The following is a 20,402-nucleotide window of genomic DNA, read 5'->3' on the forward strand; positions in this document are numbered from 1 at the left end:
CAAAGTAATGTCTCTGCTTTTGAATATGCTATCTAGGTTGGTCATAACTTTCCTTCCAAGGACTAAGCGTCTTTTAATTTCATGGCTGCAGTCACCATCTGCAGTGATTTTGGAGCCCCCAAAAATAAAGTCTGACACTGTTTCCCCATCTATTTCCCATGAAGTGATGATGGGACCAGATGCCATGATGTTAGTTTTCTGAATGTTGAGCATTAAGCCAACTTTTTCACTCTCCTCTTTCACTTTCATCAAGAGGCTTTTTAGTTCCTCTTCACTTTCTGCCATAAGGGTGGAGTCATCTGCATATCTGAGGTGATTGATATTTCTCCCGGCAATCTTGATTCCAGCTTGTGCTTCTTCCAGCCCAGCGTTTCTCATGATGTACTCTGCATAGAAGTTAAATAAGCAGGGTGACAATATACAGCCTTGACGTACTCCTTTTCCTATTTGGAACCAGTCTGTTGTTCCATGTACATATATATATATATGTATAGTGTGTGTGTATGTGCAACATGTATATGTGCATCTAGATGTGGGGACTTGGCCAGTGGCTCAGTGGTAAAGAATCTGCCTGCAGTGCAGGAGCCATGGGAGATGCGGGTTTGATCCCTGGGTCAGGAAGAGCCCTTGGAGGAGGGCATGGCGACCCACACGAGTATTCTTGCCTGGAGAATCCCATGGATGGAGGAGCCTTATGGGCTACAGTCCATTCAGTCACAAAGAGTCGGACATGACTGAAGCGACTTAGCACTTGGCACTCATTCACCTAGATGTATCTGTAGTAAATTCCTAGAAGTAGAATAAAAAAGTATGAATATCTAAATTTGTAATAGACATTCACCAGCAAGATTTTTTTCTGTATTTCAAAAAATATATAGAGAAGTATTAAGTTAATGTACCATATACCCATGTACCCATCCCCCAGAATTAACATGGGTTAACATTTTACATTTAAAATAGAACAGTACAGGTAAGGTTTATCTCTTTTGTTTTCCTCTGCAAAATCTGTTCATGGAAATGTATGTTAATGAATTTGGGGTGATTCAGTCCATGTTATATTTTTCATTCATATATACATACCCATATACAATAGACAGTATTGCTTTGGCTGTGTTTTTGAAATTTCCCTCCAACATAATTTTTTCCATTTGAACTTTCTTTTAAGGTCAATCAGTCTCTCTCCCTTCTCCCAGCTTAGATTTTAGCTTTCTTTAACTTCCTTGGTTGTGAATGAGAGTGCTCTTACCTGCTGAGTTGGGCTAGCTACTTCCATCTCTTTCTGACATAGCACAGAGCAAAAGCAAGAAATCCTTATACCGCTGAAAAATAGTGATATATAAAAGAACACAAAATATGTTTAAGAAATTCTGTAGCCCAGAGTTTGCTCTTTCTAAATGCACCCCCCTCTCCTTCCCCTGCAGAAGTCCTGAATTTTGTGTTAATGATTCCATTGTATTTTTAAAATGTTTTTTTAGTACCTGATGTTTCAATGTTTCATACAATACATATTGAAATTTTAAAATTTATGTTTTATCTTTTTGAACATCATGTGCTGTGTGCTCAAGTAGCTCAGTCATGTCAGACTCTTTGCGACCCCATGGACAGGAGGCTGCCAGGCTCCTCTGTCCGTGGGATTCTCCAGGCAAGAATACTGGATTGAATTGCCATGCCCTCCTCCAGGGGATCTTCCTGGTTCAGGGATTGAACCTGCGTTTCTTATGTATATAAATTAAATTATATAGCAATCATAGTGGCTAGCTTTTCTTATGAACATGATATTGAAATTCATCTCAGTTGAAAAGAAAATTTCAAAAAACAGTTCTTATTCTTCACTATAAGTGATATCCTCTGACTTTTTTCTTCTCTGGCTGTGCCACGTGGCTTGCAGGGTCTTAGTTCCCCGCCTAGGGATTGGACCTGGGGCCTGGCAATGGAAGCACCAAGTTCTAACCACTGGACCACCAGGGAATTCCTCTTCTGAATTTTTTTCTTTTATACTCTTTCGTTTTTTAAAATGCTTATTTTGACTCACTAAACTGATTTCACAATGGATCATGAGTTCACAGTTTAAAACAGCCCTGATTTAACCTATATACCTTAAGGTGGAATTGCTAGATTATAGAGTATGTTTGTTTTCAGTTTTATCAGATATAGCCAAATTGCTTTCCTTTAAATTGATTGTACTAGCTTACATCTCTACCAATAGTGTATGAGATAGTTCCTGTTTTCCTGTGTACTTAGAAGGCAGAAATTTTTAAAATGTTTGGCTATAATTTCAGACTTAAAAGTTGAAAGAGTGGTACAAAGAACTCCTGGATACCCTTCAGGAATACATTCGATTCCTCAGATGTTGGTATTTTACTACATTCATTTAATCTTTTTTTCTCTTATACACACACATGACCTTTTTTCTGAACCAGTTAAGAGTAAGTTGCATCATAGCAGCACTATTCACAATAGCAAAAAGGAGAAAATAACCCAAATGTCCACCAATGAATGATGGATAAAAAATATGTTATATATATTCCATGTATACCATGGAATATTGTTTATTCTCAAAAAGGAATGGAACACTGATACATACTGCAGCATAGATAAGCTTCAAACATGATGCTAAATGAGAGAAGCCAGACGTAAAAGGCCACATATTGTTTGATTCCATTCATATGAAGTATAGATCCATAGAGACAGAAAGCAGACTAGAAGTTTCCAGGGGCTAGGAGGAGGGTGGCAAGGGAGTAGTGATTGTTTAATGGCTACAGAGTCTCCTTTGTGGGTGATGAAAACGTTTTGAAATAGATAGAGGTGATGGTTATACAACATTGTGAATATACTAAATGCCAGTGAATTGTATCATTAAATGTACTAAATTGTATACTTTAAAATGGTTAATATTATGTGAATTCCACCTCAGTTAAAAATAAAAAAGAGTGAATTACTGTTGCAATAGCTTTCTACCCCTAAAAACTTCAGTTTGCATATCCTAAAAGCTAGGATTTTTCTCTCATAGCCATAATACAATTACTAAAAGCTGGAAGTTAGCATTGAAACAATACTATAAATTATGGACCTTGTTTGTTACTTGTGTCAATAATATTCTTTATAGCGAAAATGCAAGGTGATGCTTTGCATTCAGTTGTCACATTGCTCTAGTTTTCTTTAATCTGAAACAATTCCTTAGTCTTTAAAATATTTCATAACATTGATAGTTTTGCAGAGTCCATGCTAGTTATTTTGTGAGTGGTCACTTTGAGTTTGTCTGATGTTTCCTCATGGTATATGAATCTTCAGGTTACACACTTTTGTCAGGAACATCATTAAAGTTTTGCTGAGGTAGAAGGCAGAAATTTTAGTGTTAAAAAATATTAGAGCTTTTCCAGTCTCCATTTTTTTCTAGTTCAAAATTGGGAAATGAGTACAACAAGGCTGTATACTGTCACCCTGCTTATTTAACTTATATGCAGAGTATATCATGTGAAATGCCAGGCTGGATGAATCACAAGCTGGAATCAAGATTGCCAGGAGAAATACCAATAACCTCAGATATGCAGATGACACCATTCTGATGGTAGAAAGTGAAGAGAAGCTAAAGAGCCTCTTGATGAGGATGAAAGAGGAGAGTGAAAAGGCTGGCTTGAAACTCAACAATCAGAAAACTAAGATCATAGCATCCAGTCCCATTACTTCATGGCAAATAGAGGAGAAAAAGTGGAAGCAGCAGTAGATTTTCTTTTCTTGGGCTCCAGAATCACTGGGGATGGTCACTGCACCCACGTAATTAAAAGACACTTGCTTCTTGGAAGAAAAGGCTTAACAAACCTAGACAGCATATTAAAAAGCAGACACATCACTTTGCCAACAAAGGTCTTTATAGTCAAAGCGATGGTTTTTCCAGTAGTCATGTACAGATGTGAGAGTTGGACCATAAAGAAAGCTGAGTGCCAAAGAATTGATGCTTTCAACTTGTGGTGCTGGAGAAGACTCTTGAGAGTCCCTTGGACTGCAAGGAGATCCAACCAGTCAATCCTAAAGGAAATTGGTCCTGGTGAAGCTCTAATACTTTGGCCACCTGATGTGAACAACTGACTCATTGGAAAACATCCTGTTTCTGGGAAAAATTGAAGGCAAAAGGAGAAGAGGGTGACAGAGGATGAGATGGTTAGATAGCATCACTGACTTTATGGGCATGAATTTGAGCAAACTGCAGGAGATAGTGGAGGACCGAGGAACCTGGCGAGCTACAGTCCTTGGGGGTCACAAAGAGTCGGAGACAACTTAGTGACGCACCAACGGCAGCAGCCTTCTCATGTGACCTTCACAACAAAGCTATGAGATCATTACTTTATGTCATTTGTTCACTCAACAAATATTTCTTGAGCATCTGTGATATGCCAAGCACTGTTACAGGTGCTCGGGGTATATACCATATATAAAACAGAAAAAAAAAAATCTTACCTTCAGGAATTTCCTTTATAGTGGGAGACAAAGATTACCCTTTAGAAAATGTGTGTGCATGCACACACACACAAAGTGTGTTCAAGTGGTATAAAAGAGTATATAGTGAAAATGGGTCTCTCTCTTCCCACTTTGCCCTCACCTCTCAGTTTCTCTCCCCAGGAGTTCCCCTTTCTAGTTTTGTAGCTACTGTACCCGGTTTACTGTGTATCCTCATAGGGAAAATCTTTGCCTAGATAATCATTCCTGTAATATGTACTTTTTTCTACCCCCACCTTTTGCAGTTGCTTTCTATGTGTACTGTTCTTTGCCTTGATTTTTTTTTCACTCCACAGCATGTCACGGTGATGTAACCTTTGCTTGCTAAATAAGTACATTTAGGTTGTTTCCAGACCCTGTTACAATGTCTTGCACGTGTATCACGTGACCACTTTTAAGTGTGTGTTTAGATACATTTATGGAAGTGGAACTGCTGGGTGAAAGGGCATATACATTTTACATTTTGATAGATGTTGTCAGTTGTTCTCTGCAGTGTCCTACCATTTTATATTCACGTCAGCAATGGAAGAAAGTACTTATTTTCCCTACCAACTGTGGGTGATATCAAGCTTTTTATATCAGTTAGCTCAAAGAGGGGGGAAAAATCACACTTTGTAAACTGTTGCTTATTTGCTTTCCTTAATGTTAGTCTTCCTACCCTATTAAAAAATTGCCATTTATGTATGTTATGAAACAACTAAATTTATGTTTAAAGTTCTTAAATGCTGAATTCACATTTATTGAACATTTTTTAAGCTATCTTGTTTCCCATATTGATTTCCTTTAGCCAATACTTTTTTTTATAGGTAGCATGGAAGTCACCTTTTTAAAAAGCCTATGTGGGAATTATGAGTTAACGGTGATTAGATTGATGTTTTTATCGTATCAGAAAATGAAACAATAGACAATGTTTTACAGTATTTGAACTGTAAATACTGCCCCCCTATCCATTTGCCCCTTTTATGAGAAACAATTAAGTGGTTGCTTTTCTAATCTAAGTTCCATTTTAAGTTTTGGGGATATGAAGAAGCATTGAAAGTGAGCTGATAGTAGACATTAAGAGTGACTAGATTTGAGACAGGTTTGTTGTACTGTCTGGAATTTGCCTTTTAACTCAATTTTTGAAGGAAAATTTCAACCATTTCCAAGAGACTCTTGTATTAAATGTTTCAGATGTTTAAAACTACATATTCATTAAGACATTCAGACTACTTCAGGTTGTAATTTGCATTTTGTCATTGCAACCAATAGTAATAAAAATGATATTTGGAGATTAAATACTATGGATGTAAAACATAACAATGTTTGAAACGGATGTATGTTATAGGGTATAGAGTCCAATGGTTAAAAGCATGGGGTTTGGAGTAAGAGAACCCTGGATTCATTAGCTATGTATTTTCTTAAGCCTCTATTTCTTCATAAATAAAATGAAGTATAAGAGAGCCAGCTTAATGCCTGGTAATGCAGTAAGTACTGAACTAAATGCAGCTCTCAGCATCATAACCAATCCTACTAAGATCAGGCACTGCCATTTGGGAAACTAACAGTCACGTTAGAAAAACCTAGAACTGGTAGCACATAGCTGGAGAAACTGAAATGCATTCTCCACTTAATTTTTACTCATAATCCCTGATTTTCATTGCATATGAAAAGTGTAAAACACTTGTATGAGTTTTAGGATTGAACTCTTGTAGTTTTCATACCCAAAATATTTTATTAGAGCTATAGTTTCTAAGAGCCACGTATATTGCCTCTTCCTTCCTATTTCTAAAGTAATCTCCTAATCTCACCCATATGACTGGGAAGAATGTTTTTTGTTTATTTGACATAATATTGAGAGATGTCACAAATAAATAATACCAATACCAAAAGAAAACATCCATGAATCACTTGCAGGGCTTTTAAGGACCCAGAGTGGTATATAGATCACATTTTGAAAACCATTGCTACAAACATGTTGACCTAGAGGATAGTTTCATGTTATTTTGCTTATATTATTTTATAAGCAAAACTATTAAGTCTGGTAATAAAAAATGAGATAACTTCTTAGATGGTCTCTAAACAACTTTCTTATTTTTCTTTTTAAATAAGGGTAGTATTTTATCCACAGAGCAAAGAAGTATCAATATTAGAAGACCTCAGGGGAAAAAAAGATTAAAAAAAAAATACTTTTAGGTAATTCTAACAACCAGAAACTTGGACATAAGTATAAAATTCTTCACTTATTTTTACAGGTGTCCCCTGGAATTTCACATTTAATGTAAAGTTTTACCCACCTGACCCAGCACAGTTAACAGAAGATATAACAAGGTAAATAATGTATTAAGTTAAATATGTAATAAGTAATTTCATTATCATAAGGTCCAGGGAGTTCTTCATTCAGAATTAAAGAAAAATGATGAATTATTAAACCTAAGATAAAAAATTTCTAGTTACTTCAAGGCAGGCTTACAATAAGTGAGGCAAAAAACCTCAAATATCTGTGACTTACCTGGAGGAAATTGGCAGGGAATTAACCTTGCTTATCAAGGATATTATGCCATGCTGTTGACAGGGACTCTATAAACCATGCCATCCTCCAAAGAACAGGACACAAATAGAGTGGCAAAATAGGGCTCTGCTGTGTTTTTGTTTTAAATACTCTTCTCTCGTGATGTTCTTTTTTAAGGGATCAAAAAAACTAAAGTCTCAGTGTTCTTATTTTTTCTTCCTATTCCTCTTTTAAATTGTAGGATTAGATACATGAATTGGATCTTTCTCAGTAATTTTTGGGCCTGCTTAATTTATGAAATAAATCTTGTACTCTTTAAAAACAGCTAACTGATTCCTTTTAAGAAAGTGTCCTTTATTGGATTCTATGTAAATATTAGCAAAAAAGGAAAATGGAAGAACAATATCTAATAAAAAGTACTACAGTAAATATTTCTATTCATAGCATCTTATGTAGAGCCTTATATATACATAGTAGGTATTTGGCAGTGTTTGTTCAATCAAATTGTTGTTGAGAAACTACTTTCTAATTCTGATTTTGCTGTCAACTGTCTGATTTCAGACACATATACTCTCCCAAATAAGAGAATAACCTAAGACTCCTAAAAAGTCTGGTTGTTAAGTGTCTATACCATTAAAAAAGTTATCTAGTTATTCTTAGTACATTCTTGAAGTTGAGATGCCATATCTCTGTCTGAAAAAGTTATCTTGGTTATTTCTGTTTCACAAGTAATACTTTCTCTTAGAGTTGCTACTTACTCATCTTTCTTTGTTAAGGTTTATTATATATACAAATAACAAATCCCTAAAATTCTGTACTAACTACCTATGTTTTAGAGGAGTTGAAGACTCTTAATAATTTGATTGGAGAAGGCAATGGCAACCCACTCCAGTACTCTTGCCTAGAAAATCCCATGGACGGAAGAGCCTGGTAGGCTGCAGTCCATGAGGTCGCTAAGAGTCAGACACGACTAAGCGACTTCACTTTCACTTTCCACTTTCATGCATTGGAGAAGGAAATGGCAACCCACTCCAGTGTTCTTGCCTGGAGGATCCCATGGACGGAGAAGCCTGGTGGGCTGCAGTCCATGGGGTCGCACAGAGTTGGACACAACTGAAGCGATGCAGCAATGATTTGATGGGCATTGCTCTGACTTTTAAAAAACATGTATGTAGTGACTAATCATAGACAGCAAAAATGATTGCTGATGCATATGTTATTCAATATCTTATTATAGTCAAAGCCGAGATATGATTCTAATTAATCATGGCCCTGACCTCCTTAGCCCTTGTTCTGACTGAGTTAACCAATTCAGACTCTTTTACCAAACAGGAAAACTGGAAGGTATGATTAAATTGAAAGAACCCAGTTTGGGCTATCTGACACTGAAACAGTACAATGAACAACCATATACCTTCTGCTTAGATTGAACAGTTTGTTAATATTAACTCATCTTTACTTAGTCTCTCTTTTTCTTTCTCCTTCCCTCCCTGTCTTTCCCATTTTCTTCCTTTCTCTCTCTCTATATTTTGTTATTGTTTCTGTCACTGACACAGTAACGTCTTTTCTCTTTTGGCTATAGGTATTACCTATGTCTTCAGCTTCGGCAGGACATAGTTTCAGGACGTCTGCCCTGTTCCTTCGCAACCTTAGCGTTACTAGGTTCTTACACTATCCAGTCTGAGCTGGGAGACTATGACCCAGAACTCCATGGCGCAGATTATGTTAGTGATTTTAAACTGGCCCCAAATCAGACCAAGGAACTTGAAGAGAAGGTCATGGAACTGCATAAGTCGTACAGGTAAATATGTTTCCAGAGTTTGAGCTGTCTTCACTTTGACAGTAAGTTTAAATCCTTGACCTGGGATGATTTTAGTGTTCGCCTCAGTGGGAACTGGTGACAGAGAAAGAGTCAGCTTGAGCTCAGTCCCCTCCCAGTTCTTTGGGATTCTAGGCCTTCTGAACCTAAGTTTTCAGAGTAATGGTGCTGCACTGTTGGATGAAAACTAAATGAGGTAATATATGTAAAGCACTAAGCACAGTGGCTGGCACATAGCAGGTGCTCAATAAATGGAAGCTATTATTACTATTGCCTTTTACCTTTTCTTTTTTAGATTTAAATGTATTATACTGTATTAGATGACCTTGAGATCTTTAGAGCAGAGGTTCTTAACTTGGGGTCTTTGTGCAAGAATAGACTTAAGAGGCCTCATAAAACCCCTGAAGATATTTTAAAATTCTTTCTTGAATTCACTAATTTTTTTTTTCTTGAAAATAATTGGTAATGTGAGAGATATAACACAGTGGTCAAGAACAAGAGCTTTAGTCAGACTGAGCTGGGTTGAATTTTTGTTCTGCTTGGTCCTAGCCTTGTGACCTCAGGTAATTCACTTAATCTCTCTGAACCTCAGATTCCTTATATGTCTGATAGAGATCATTACCTCAGAGGAAATAGGGTGATCCATAGGGTTAGAAAATGTCATAGGTGTAAAAACTTAATACAACGTCTTACAGTAAAAATTTAATAAACATTAGCTAATATTAATGTCCCAGAAAAAAGTGTTTCTTCCTACAATATATCCCATTGTTATATGAGTGACTTCTCCGAGCTAAATTTTACCAGCTGCCTAAGGCATATCAAGGAGAATGTCTGATCCTGGCCTTGAGTTGGCACCTTGAATTATGTTAGCATGAATTAGGCTAGGATGCCCTAGAAGGTCACACTGCTGAGAAATCCCAAGTGGTCATACAGTAGTCTATCTAGCTGTTTAACCATCTTATTTTCCTTAGAGTGGTTCCAATAGGATTGCATGGATTAAGATGCTTCAGATAAAAGAGTGTTAACTCAAGGTCCCCCAGTTCTAGTTGCCTTATTCCCGCTGTAGGTTCCAGTCCCTCAGTCATGAGAACCATAATAAGAACTTTAAAGTCTTTCATCTATGTAACAGTAGTCTTATAACAATTACCCCACTCTAATGAGATCATGCTGTTTCTACAGATAATTGCCAAGGTTAGTTTTTCAAGTTTGGGTATATACATTACAATACTTTGATATCTAAGAGCACTAATGAATCACTTTCAACTAGTTGATGATTCTAACTTAAAGGATGTTGTATTGTCCTTAAATATGTGTTTGGTGATGGCAGTTTAGTCACTACATTGTATCCAGCTCTTGTGACCCCCATGGACTATAGCCCACCAGGTTCCTCTGTCAATGAGATTTCCCAGGCAAGAATACTGCAGTGGGTAGCCATTCCCTTCTCCAGGAGATCTTCTCAACCTAGGGACTGAACCTATGTCTTCTGTACTGTAGGCGGATTCTTTACTGCTGAGCCACCAGGGAAGCGCAAAATATGTGTTTAAGAAACTTATTAATATTCTGATTATAATTCTAGAAATTTATATATATATGTAAAATATGTAATCATGCACACAAATACATGTATGCAAAAGTAAGTGGTAGAAAGAAGCAATTAAAATTATTTGTTAGAATGTCAGGATTGTAGGGAAGTGTTCTTTTTATCTAATAATTTAAAAATAATTTTTATTAGTAGTATAATCTTTGAGCAATCAATAAAATGGTAAAAGAAAATATTTTACTGCTGCTGTTGAGCACAACAGCAGAAAATAGTGGTATTAGATTATAATTGATGCTTTACTTCTGTCTCTGATGATTTTGACATATATTTGTCATAATGGAATTTCAGGTTTGGGAGGACTTTGCAGTCTAAATTTCATGCAATGCTTATTCTCCTTTATGCATTGTTAACATAGTCATCATCATATCATAAGCAGCTAATTATTATGTGTGTGTTATTATGTGCCAGATACCATGCTAAGCACTTTATGTATAGTATCATATTCAATCTTTATAACCACTGTTTGAATTAAGCCATGTGTGCTCAGTCACTTCAGTCATGTCTGACTCTTTGTGACCCTATGGCCTGTAGCCTGCCATGCTCCTCTGTCCATGGAATTTTCCAGACAAGAATGGGTTGCCATTTCCTACTCCAGGGGATATTCCTGACCAGGGATTGAACCTGTGTCTCCTGTGTTGGCAGGTAGATTCTTTACCGCTGCACCACCTGGGAAGCCCTTTGTTGAAATGGTGGAGCACAAATCAAGGCAGTTGGCACCAAACTGTACTACTGGTCATTGTATGCTTCACTAGGGTGCACTTTTATTTTTTAACTTGCAGTTGAAAGGTGAAATATTTTAAAATCTGCCTGTTCACTTAAAAATTTTCATGATGAAGTAGTAAAAAGTATTGATTATTTTAAATCTTAAATACATTCTGTTTAATATTCTGTGTGATTTAACAGGAAGTACCCAGAAAGCACTTGTGCTGCATACTGAGGTACAACAGTTATCTTGAGGAAAAACACTTGTATAATCGTTTTACATTCTCAGCTGAATTCGTCATTTTTTTTTAGTGCAACACCTTTTTCATTTGAAAAAAAATAACTATGATTAATGATTATGATTATTCAGACTTGGTTGTTTGGCATACATTTTCTCAAAAAAAAAGAAATGAGCCAGTCCTTTAAGGGTTGGTAAACAACTGACTGTTTGTTGCTAATGATAAAATTCAAGCTTTTAAGAGAAAATTAGAATTTTGTAAAACTTATATTTGCCATCATGGTCTTGACAGGCTCCAACTACTTAAAAGACTTTTCTGATGGAGTTGGTGATGACTTTAATGCATGTGATTATCTTCTTTTAATACTGTACAATGAAATGTGTCAGCATTTGGAGGACTTGGATTATTCAGTCAGCCAATATTTTTCAGATATGAAATGCATGATGTTACAAAATCATGCATAACAATAAAAAGTCCATTCAAAAGGCAAGATAGGCCAATGGATTTTAATATAACAGGTTACAGAAGTTCACCATTATGTCTTCAGATTTCACATTGGAAACCCCCTTAGAAAATTGCCATTGTTGAGTTTTAGTGTAGTAAGTATCAAAGAAGATTTTTAATCATCAATTCTTCATTTTCCAACTACATATCTGTATGAGCTCAGGTTTCTTCATATACTACAACCAAATTCAACTATTGCAATAGATTGAATTCAGAAGTAGTTAGACAGGAGAATCCAGCTGTCTTCTAAGTCACACATTAAAAAAATTTTATAAATATGGAAAACAATGCTGCTGCTTAACAACAGTTTGGGAAAATGTTGTTATTTTTAAAAAAGTTGTTAAAATATGAGTTTTTTATTGTTATTCTTTAAAGATTTAATCAGTAGTTTCAAATTTTATTAGTTTTACCTTCCATTATAGTAAATATTGATAGAAATAACCCACATTTAATAAAAGCTCTTTAGAGTCCTCAGTAATTATTGAGAGGGAAGGGATCCTGAGGTCAACATTTTGAGAACCACTGAGCTAGGCACTAAGGCAAAAGCCTGGGCTCAGGAGTCAGCCTGTCTTACTTTGAATTCAGTCTCCATTCCTTATTAGCTTTATGATTCTTAGTAAGTTACTTAAGGGCTTCCCAGGCTTCCCTGGTGGTTTAGATGGTAACGAATCTGCCTGAAATGCAGGAGACCCAGGTTCAGTCCTTGAGTTGGGAAGATCCCCTGGAGAGGGCATGGCAACCCACTCCCAGTGCTCTTGCCTGGAGAATCCCCTGGACAGAGGAGCCTGGCGGGCTAGAGTCTACAGGATCGAAAAGAGCTGGACACAACTGCAGCAACCGTAGCACACATGCATGCTAGTTACCTAAGCTCTCCAAGTTTCCATTTTTCCATCTGAAACAAAAGGATGATACTGTGAATTTTGTGATTATTTAATCAGAAATTCATGTAAAGTGCTTTGCACAATGATTAGTATATAATAAAATTTCCAATATTTGTTAGGAAAATAATAATTCTTATTCCATTTTGCCAGTAATGAGTGTGAGTCTGGGTTTAGAGAACTGCTTTTGGGAACTGACTTTAAATCCAAATAGGTGAAACGATCTCAGAGGACAGATGGATGGATATGTTCCAGTTGATGTTCTGTGAGGTGTATGGGTAGAAATTGAGCAGTGATGTATCTCCATGATCAGAAAATTTAGAGGTCTGTCGTCTTGGAATTTACTTGCTCCTTTTTGGAAAGATTGGCAGTCCTTACAAACAGAAAGCCAAATGGGAATTTTAATTATGTCCCGACAATGTGACATTTTAACCAGTCCAAAGAGACTTCTGCTTAGGCAGAAGCATTTACTATGTGTTGATCCCATTCCTCAGATAAAGAGAAGACAGTCTACATACATGGAATCCTTAGTAGTGGCTCTTTGTTTGCCGAGACAGAAACTGTGAAGCTATAATTCACATTAAACGTACACTAGCAAATCAAGGCTTAAAATTAATTGTCCTACATTTATGGGGACTAGGAAGATAATGTAAAGTTGTCACTTGTCCCCTACGTAATTATTTGAAACCACAGTCTTTAATCTGGAGATGCAACAATGTTGTTAAAAGGCTGTCACATCCCCCACCAGATGAAAACTGTTGACTTGCAAGCATGTGGACCCCAAATTGGTTGAAATCCAGAAGATGGGTGATGCTTGAAACTTTGCCTTTGTGCCAACCAACCTGAGAATTGTACACGAGCTGATCATGCAAACTGTACCCCCTCCCTCACGATGCCTTAAAAACCCTTGTCTCCTAACGAGCAACTTGGAGATGATTTTAGGACATTAGTCCACCATCTTCCTAGGTTGCTGGCTTCCTGAATAAAGCAGCTTTTCCCATTTAAAAAAAAAAGGAAAAAAAGCTGTCATTTAACACTGGAACTCACTGAGTGGCTCTGTATCCTGACTCAGTTTGCTCAAAATAAATACAGGGAAACTTTGTTATAACTTCTCTTTTTAATGAGCGAAAATTAACCTGTGCCAAACTCTCCAGTTAGGTACTTCTTGTAAGCTGCAATAATTTCAAATAGTAAATTATTAAGTGGTACTGAATTAATTCAAAACAGTACTCCTAATAGTTCAGAGCTGTCTAATCTCTTTCCAGCTAGTTTGTTACTATTTTCAAGAGTCTTGGAAAATATAGGAAAAAACACAATCTTTAAAACATTAAGTCAAAAATAATTAAGTTTAATTTGTGGTTTAATTGTAAAATATGATTGCATTGACATGCACAGGTATCTGTGGTTGGTGGGATTATGGGAAACTTTCTTCTGTTTTTTTTTTTTTTATGCTCTTAAAGATATTTTCCAAATTTTATACAATGAATGTATGATTTTTATAATCAGAAAAAGCTTCCTGAATCAATTGTGTTCTACAGCCATTAGGTGGGATAGAGCAAGATAGTCATCCATGCTGGGAGGCAGTCTGGTTGGGGATACTGGGGCCTAAGCAGGGTGAGGAGAGTGTTTGTTGTGGGGGGCCAGCCTTGCAGGAGAAGTCAGAGCTCAAATAGGATGAAAAGGGAGTCATGGGTGGGCACATGGTTGTGGTTATCAGACGCAGAAGAGAGTGAGAAGGGCGTCCATGTAAGGGTAAGGCCTGCAGAGGACATCCGTATGGAGTGGTACCTGATACTGGTGTTGAATCCTGAGCAGGGTGAAGATGTCTATGGAAGGGGTAGCCTAACCCCAGGGGTCAGAATCTGAGTGAGGACACGTGTGGGAAGCAGCCTAGCATGGGGAATTCAGAGTCTAAGCCAGTGAAGAGGGCATCCATGTCGGGGAGGAGTCAGTGGCAGGAGGTAGAGATTGGTTCTGTATGGGGGAGCAGGGCGGGGTTGATCAAATTAGTGTAGTAAGGATAATGGGAGTCAAGTTTCTGACTGTCAGTAAAGGGAGGTAGAAATTACAGTGAGAAGGAAACTAAAATGACTCCTATGGTATTGCGTTAAAACTGCAGGTTTCAGCAAAAACTGTTTCTGATGCATAGATGGATGGATAGATAGATAGAGATGTAAATAAGTACACATACACGCTCCAGCTACATCCAAAGATTAAAAAAAAAATCATTTCTGATACTAGTCTCAGGAAGTAGGTATTATTACAGTTCTTACTTTATAGGAGATTGATGTCATACTCTTAAGTGCAGGAGCCAGCTCTAATGATGTGACTTGGGTCCTGGCTAAAGCCTGCTGCCTTAAACTAAGACTTATAACTTGCCCATGATCATGTAATCCCTTGAGCCCTATTTCTTTATCAGCAGAATGAAAGTGTTGGACTCTATAATCTAGCTCCATTCCAGCTTCAAATTCTAAACTTCAAGCTATCAATAATACTAACAACAACAACAAAATGCCCCAAATCTGGAAAGTGGGAGTAACCTTAACTAGAAACGTGTATAATTAAAGTGAGAGAAAAAACTGTAAAACTTTCCTGAGACGTTCTTAATGAGTTGAACATGCAAAATTGCTTGTTCAAGTGCTTATTTCCCCGTTCTTTTTGTGTGTATGTTCAATTTAAGTCATTAATAGCATTCAGGTGTGATATTTTTGTGCTTGCAGAAGTTTTTATTCAGGGATGCTGAGTCATTAACAAGTATGCAGTTTCTTTCCAGATTTTTTTTTTTTTAATTGGGGAGGGGGTTTGTTATTCCAAGGAACCCTTTGTTCTTCTTTTCTTTTTTGGCGGCACCAGGCAGCATGTGGGATCTTAGGTCCCCAGCCGGGAATTAAACTCACACCCCCTGCACTGGAAGCATGGTGTCTTAACCACTGAACCACCGGGAAGTCCTCCTTTGTTCTTTTTAATGAGGATAAAGACACATGGTTTTGAAAGAGACTTTCTCTTGTTAAATGAATAGGTCACCGCTGCTTTTTCATAGCTTGAGGCAGGCAGTCTTTTGGGAAACAGGCATTTACGGTGGTTTTTCTTCAGGGGTGTGGCTGCATTATTGTTACTATGAAGTTCTATTTGATTGGTCCTGAATTGTGCAGCACTAAGAGTAATATCTTTTTCTTTAAAGCTCAACCTAGCTCATGAGCTCTTTTCAAAAGAGAAGAAAGTTATAAAGAAGAAGGAAAGACTGTCATAGTGAGTGTTTAGACTATGAGGCTGATTGTTTTCAAACAAATTTGATTCATTATATGCTTTGTAATGAAGACATCTTAATAACAGAGAGAGCAGCCCTTTTATCTACATGCTTCTATTAACCAATTTATTTTGTTTAGATCAGTGGGCAGGACACCATCTGTTACCAGAAATTTTCTTTTCATCAAGCCTGCCCCCATTAAGAATCCCCAGTTAAGCAACTTCAGCTGCCCTCCTATTTAATTTCCATAATAACTCAATTCAGGGATATGGAGAGAAAAGGGCAGCTAAGAGGATATTGTAAACTGTATCATGCCCTCAGAGGATTTAATTTGGTCACCTCCTTGGCAAGATAAATTAGTGGGAGGAGTTTATGTGTGTTGAAGAAAAGGGCTAAGGAGAGAGAGGAACAGAACTAATGGTGGATGAGGCAGTTTTAAAGAATTTTAGTAGGATTAAAAAAAAACTTTTCTTCTAATAGCTTTTTGGTAACTTTTTATTTCTCCAAGAGCTCTTTTTCTAAGGCATATTTCAATTATTTAGACACAGGTAGGGATGAGTCCTTTTCCATATATAATATTCTATTTTTAGGAACATGAAATACATCTACATATCTATTGGTATGTATACATTTATATGTTTATGCAAAGTAAAAGTGATATACAAATGCTATTATTATAAACATTGACACTGTGACACTGAAAGCTTTTTTTTTTCTTCTATCAAAGGTCCATGACTCCAGCTCAGGCTGACCTGGAATTTCTTGAGAATGCCAAAAAGTTGTCTATGTATGGTGTTGACCTTCATAAAGCAAAGGTAATGGTAACTTATTAATATGCATGTATCAGACCTGTGTCATATAGTACCTCATACCAACCTTTACCTAGGGTATTATGAAACATTCAGAGGAGATAGTAATTCTTGTTAGAATGTTGTCTGTCCATTGAATCAGTCAAGGGTATTAAGTATATGAGTTGAGTTGCCTGTTTGCAATTCCACCAGGAGAACGAGGTTTCACACCTAAGCAACTGTAAAGATCAAAAGATACAGTGCCAAGAGCAGAAGAAATGGTAACTTCCTAAAATGCAGATACATTTGCAAATGCAGAGTGACAGTGAGGCTTGTTTCATAGCCAGTTACCTACCTCAGAATCACCTGGGGTATTTGTTAAGTATACAGATTCCTGAGCTCCTCCCAGATATTCTGATTGACTGTGGAGGAGAGGCTTAGTCTCCAGATTTAATGAATATCCCTTCATGCTTGAATCTGAGAATCACTTAGCATTGTCTAGGAACTTGTCTGAAACGCTCATCTCAGTTCCCATCCCAGAGTTACTGAATCAGAAACTCTGGGGGTAGAGCCCAGGTCTCTGTTTTAACAAGCTCTCCAGGTGATTCTGATGCACACAGGAGGAACACAGATGGCTCACTTGAGAACCACTGGGTTAGGTAACTGGAAACTTGAGCTTTCATCCCCATTCAACCCAAGACAGTCTAACACAATAAATAATGCCAGGATGTCTTGACTTCTCTCACCTTCAGCTACTGAAATGGCTGGGGAGGTTGAGGAGTTTGTGAGGGAAAAGACTCAAGGGATGATCGGAGGTTCATTCAGTGAAATTTAACTAGGATATACGATGAATCAAACCCATGTCCAGTGAGAAACAGGCAAAAGAATAGGGATACTTAACCCACAGAAGGGAAAGTTTAGGGAAGATATAATAGCAATCTTTATGGGTTTAGTGTGTGAAGCAGAGGTTTTACTGTGCCTCTAAGATGTAACACTGGAGCAGGTAAACTGGGAACTGCAGGGAGATACTGTTTGACTCAGTTGGGCAGTTTGTCTAACAGAGCTATTTCAAAGGTGGGATGGACTACCTCAGAAGGGACAGAGTTCTCTGGAGATATTCCAGGTTAGGCAGAATAATCAATTGGTAGCAATTTAGAAAAGGACCTTCAAACATTTTGTAGTAATTGGACTAAAGTGACCTTTCAGGCTTCTCCCAACTTGAATATCTGTATCTGAAGTTTCTTCCTTATTTGGATTTCTAATAACCCTAATAAGATTCCTATGTATGTTAGTGAGTTTTCTTGATGTTGCTCTGGATTGTTTGGGGCTGGGTATTGTGACTTCTGTGACTCTCAGAAGTAGATGGTAAGAAGATCAGGTCAGGTCCAGAACTGAACTGGTGAGGTTTTGCTTCCCAATTTCTGCTGGAGGCTTGTGTGAATTCAGTAGTTATCAGGAATGCATGAGCAATCAGGCAGCATATTCCTTTGCCAAATGCTGTAAAGCAAATTATTTCTTCAAAACGTCTAGTTAAAAGAGGGATGTAATTGTACCCACAGGCTTTAAGAACTTAAGGGGGCATCTTCTGGGAAATTGTGTTATGTAGTCATTGAGTTGAAGCTGAATATTATTTCTTTTTCTCTCTGTTGTGCTTGTACATAGCACATGTAGACACTAATATGTTTCTCTGTACTCATTTTGGGGAAAGGAGTCATTTAGAAGCATGTAACATTGAGTTTTTATTACTTATCCAAATGAATAGTCAGCTGTAGAGATGAACTCAGGTGAAATTTATTTTCCTTGAATCAATTGTGATTGATAATACGGGCAGGTAACAAACTCAATGTAAACACTTACCAAGCATATTGTCAATAACAGGATTTGGGGTGATACAGAAATGAGTTAGATATAGTTTCCACCCTCAAGGACTGAATTTTAATTTTTTTCTAGTTGTTTTCCTCATTATAAAGGTGCTACTGCTGCTAAGTCGCTTCAGTCATGTCCGACTCTGTGCGACCCCATAGACGGCAGCCCACTAGGCTTCCCCGTCCCTGGGATTCTCCAGGCAGGAACACTGGAGTGGGTTGCCATTTCCTTCTCCAAAGCATCAAAGTGAAAAGTGAAAGTGAAGTCGCTCAGTCGTGCCCGACTCTAGCGACCCCATGGACTGCAGCCTAACAGGCTCCTCCGTCCATGGGATTTTCCAGCAAAAGTACTGGAGTGGGGTGCCATTGCCTTCTCCGTTATAAAGGTGACATATATATAAGTAATATATTTACATGTATGTATGTATATATTGGGGTTTCCCATGTGGTGCTAGTGGTAAAGAGCCCACCTGCCAATGCAGAAGACATAAGAGACATGGGTTCGATCCCTGGGTTGGAAAGATCCCCTGGAGCAGGAAATGGCAACCCACTCCAGTATTCTTGCCAGGAGAATCCTTTGACAGAGGACCTTGGCAGCCTACAGTCAATAAGGTCACAGAGAGTTGGACACAACTGAAGTAACTTAGCACGCACACAGCACACACATATGTATTATGCACACATAATTGTATGTGCCTAGAAAATAGGATAATTCAGGAAATTTTCAAAGTAGTACTGGTTACTGTTAAAGAGTATGGAAGGATGAGGGTAGATTTTTAAAATTTTACACATTTCTGTATTATTTGAATTTTTTACATACATGTGTTAGTTTTTTGACATTTGAATGCTTTTTAAAAGACAATACATGTCTATTGTAATTAAAGTATAGAAAACTAAAATAAAAAAATTTCTCGTAATTGTACCACCTAAAGAATGGCATTATTACCATTTTGGTGTACACATCTTTCTTCTATGAAAATCTTTTATATTCTTGGAATCAAATTATATATGCAATTTTGTCCTGCTTTATTTCACTTAATGTTAACAACATAGTTATTTTCCCATTTATCTTCCAAAGTCTAATCTAACTATTTTAACAGCTACATCATATTTCACTGTATGGATGGACAAAATTTAAGCCTAATGCTTGGATATTTAGGTTATATACAGTTTTTCACTCTTAAAACATTCTGAACAGTATCATGTATAAAGCTTTTTCTGTGATTTGAATTATTTCCTTAGAGCAGATTACAGAAATAGTATTAAGGAGTGTCATTTGGAATTTTAAAGATAGTTATGATAGGTAATAATGATGATTTTTTTAAAACGCGGTATAGTAACAACATTTTGACGTAGACCAAGTAATTCCATGGGTTACAGTTGTTAGGGTAACTATTTTGGGTTGTTGATAGCTTCAGATTGTCTAATAAGAGTCAGCTATGTTGAGCATTTGGCTCAAGACTGACATTCTAACTCTTTTTTCCTCAGGACTTGGAGGGCGTGGATATCATCCTAGGTGTCTGCTCTAGTGGCCTTCTGGTTTACAAAGAAAAGCTGAGAATTAACCGCTTTCCTTGGCCCAAAGTGCTGAAGATTTCTTACAAACGTAGCAGCTTTTTCATTAAGATTCGGCCTGGAGAGGTACAGAGCTCATGATTTCCTTTCCTCCTGAATCAAACACAGATCATGTCTAAAACAGCTCTTCACGCCCGTTTCCCTCTCTACAGCCAACTGTTTAGGCGCTGGTATTTTGTTTCCTAAAGTAATCAGTCCCA

At 37.3% G+C, this 20,402-nt stretch overlaps 1 protein-coding gene across 16 annotated transcripts in view; it reads left to right on the plus strand.

The window, feature by feature from the left end:
- The window catches only part of EPB41 (erythrocyte membrane protein band 4.1), a 181,727-nt gene that overhangs the window by 94,121 nt on the left and 67,204 nt on the right, over positions 1 to 20,402 (plus strand). For all 16 annotated transcript variants that reach the window (XM_010830201.1, XM_010830203.1, XM_010830207.1 and 13 more), the window contains 4 exons: positions 6,729 to 6,804; positions 8,568 to 8,786; positions 16,702 to 16,789; positions 20,116 to 20,268. In XM_010830201.1, the coding sequence (XP_010828503.1) occupies positions 6,729 to 6,804; positions 8,568 to 8,786; positions 16,702 to 16,789; positions 20,116 to 20,268 (536 nt within the window). The remainder of the gene's footprint in view (positions 1 to 6,728; positions 6,805 to 8,567; positions 8,787 to 16,701; positions 16,790 to 20,115; positions 20,269 to 20,402) is intronic.

The sequence above is a fragment of the Bison bison genome, unplaced genomic scaffold (assembly GCF_000754665.1).
Source record: "Bison bison bison isolate TAMUID 2011002044 unplaced genomic scaffold, Bison_UMD1.0 scf7180017864516, whole genome shotgun sequence".
NCBI classification, from domain to species: Eukaryota; Metazoa; Chordata; class Mammalia; order Artiodactyla; family Bovidae; genus Bison; species Bison bison.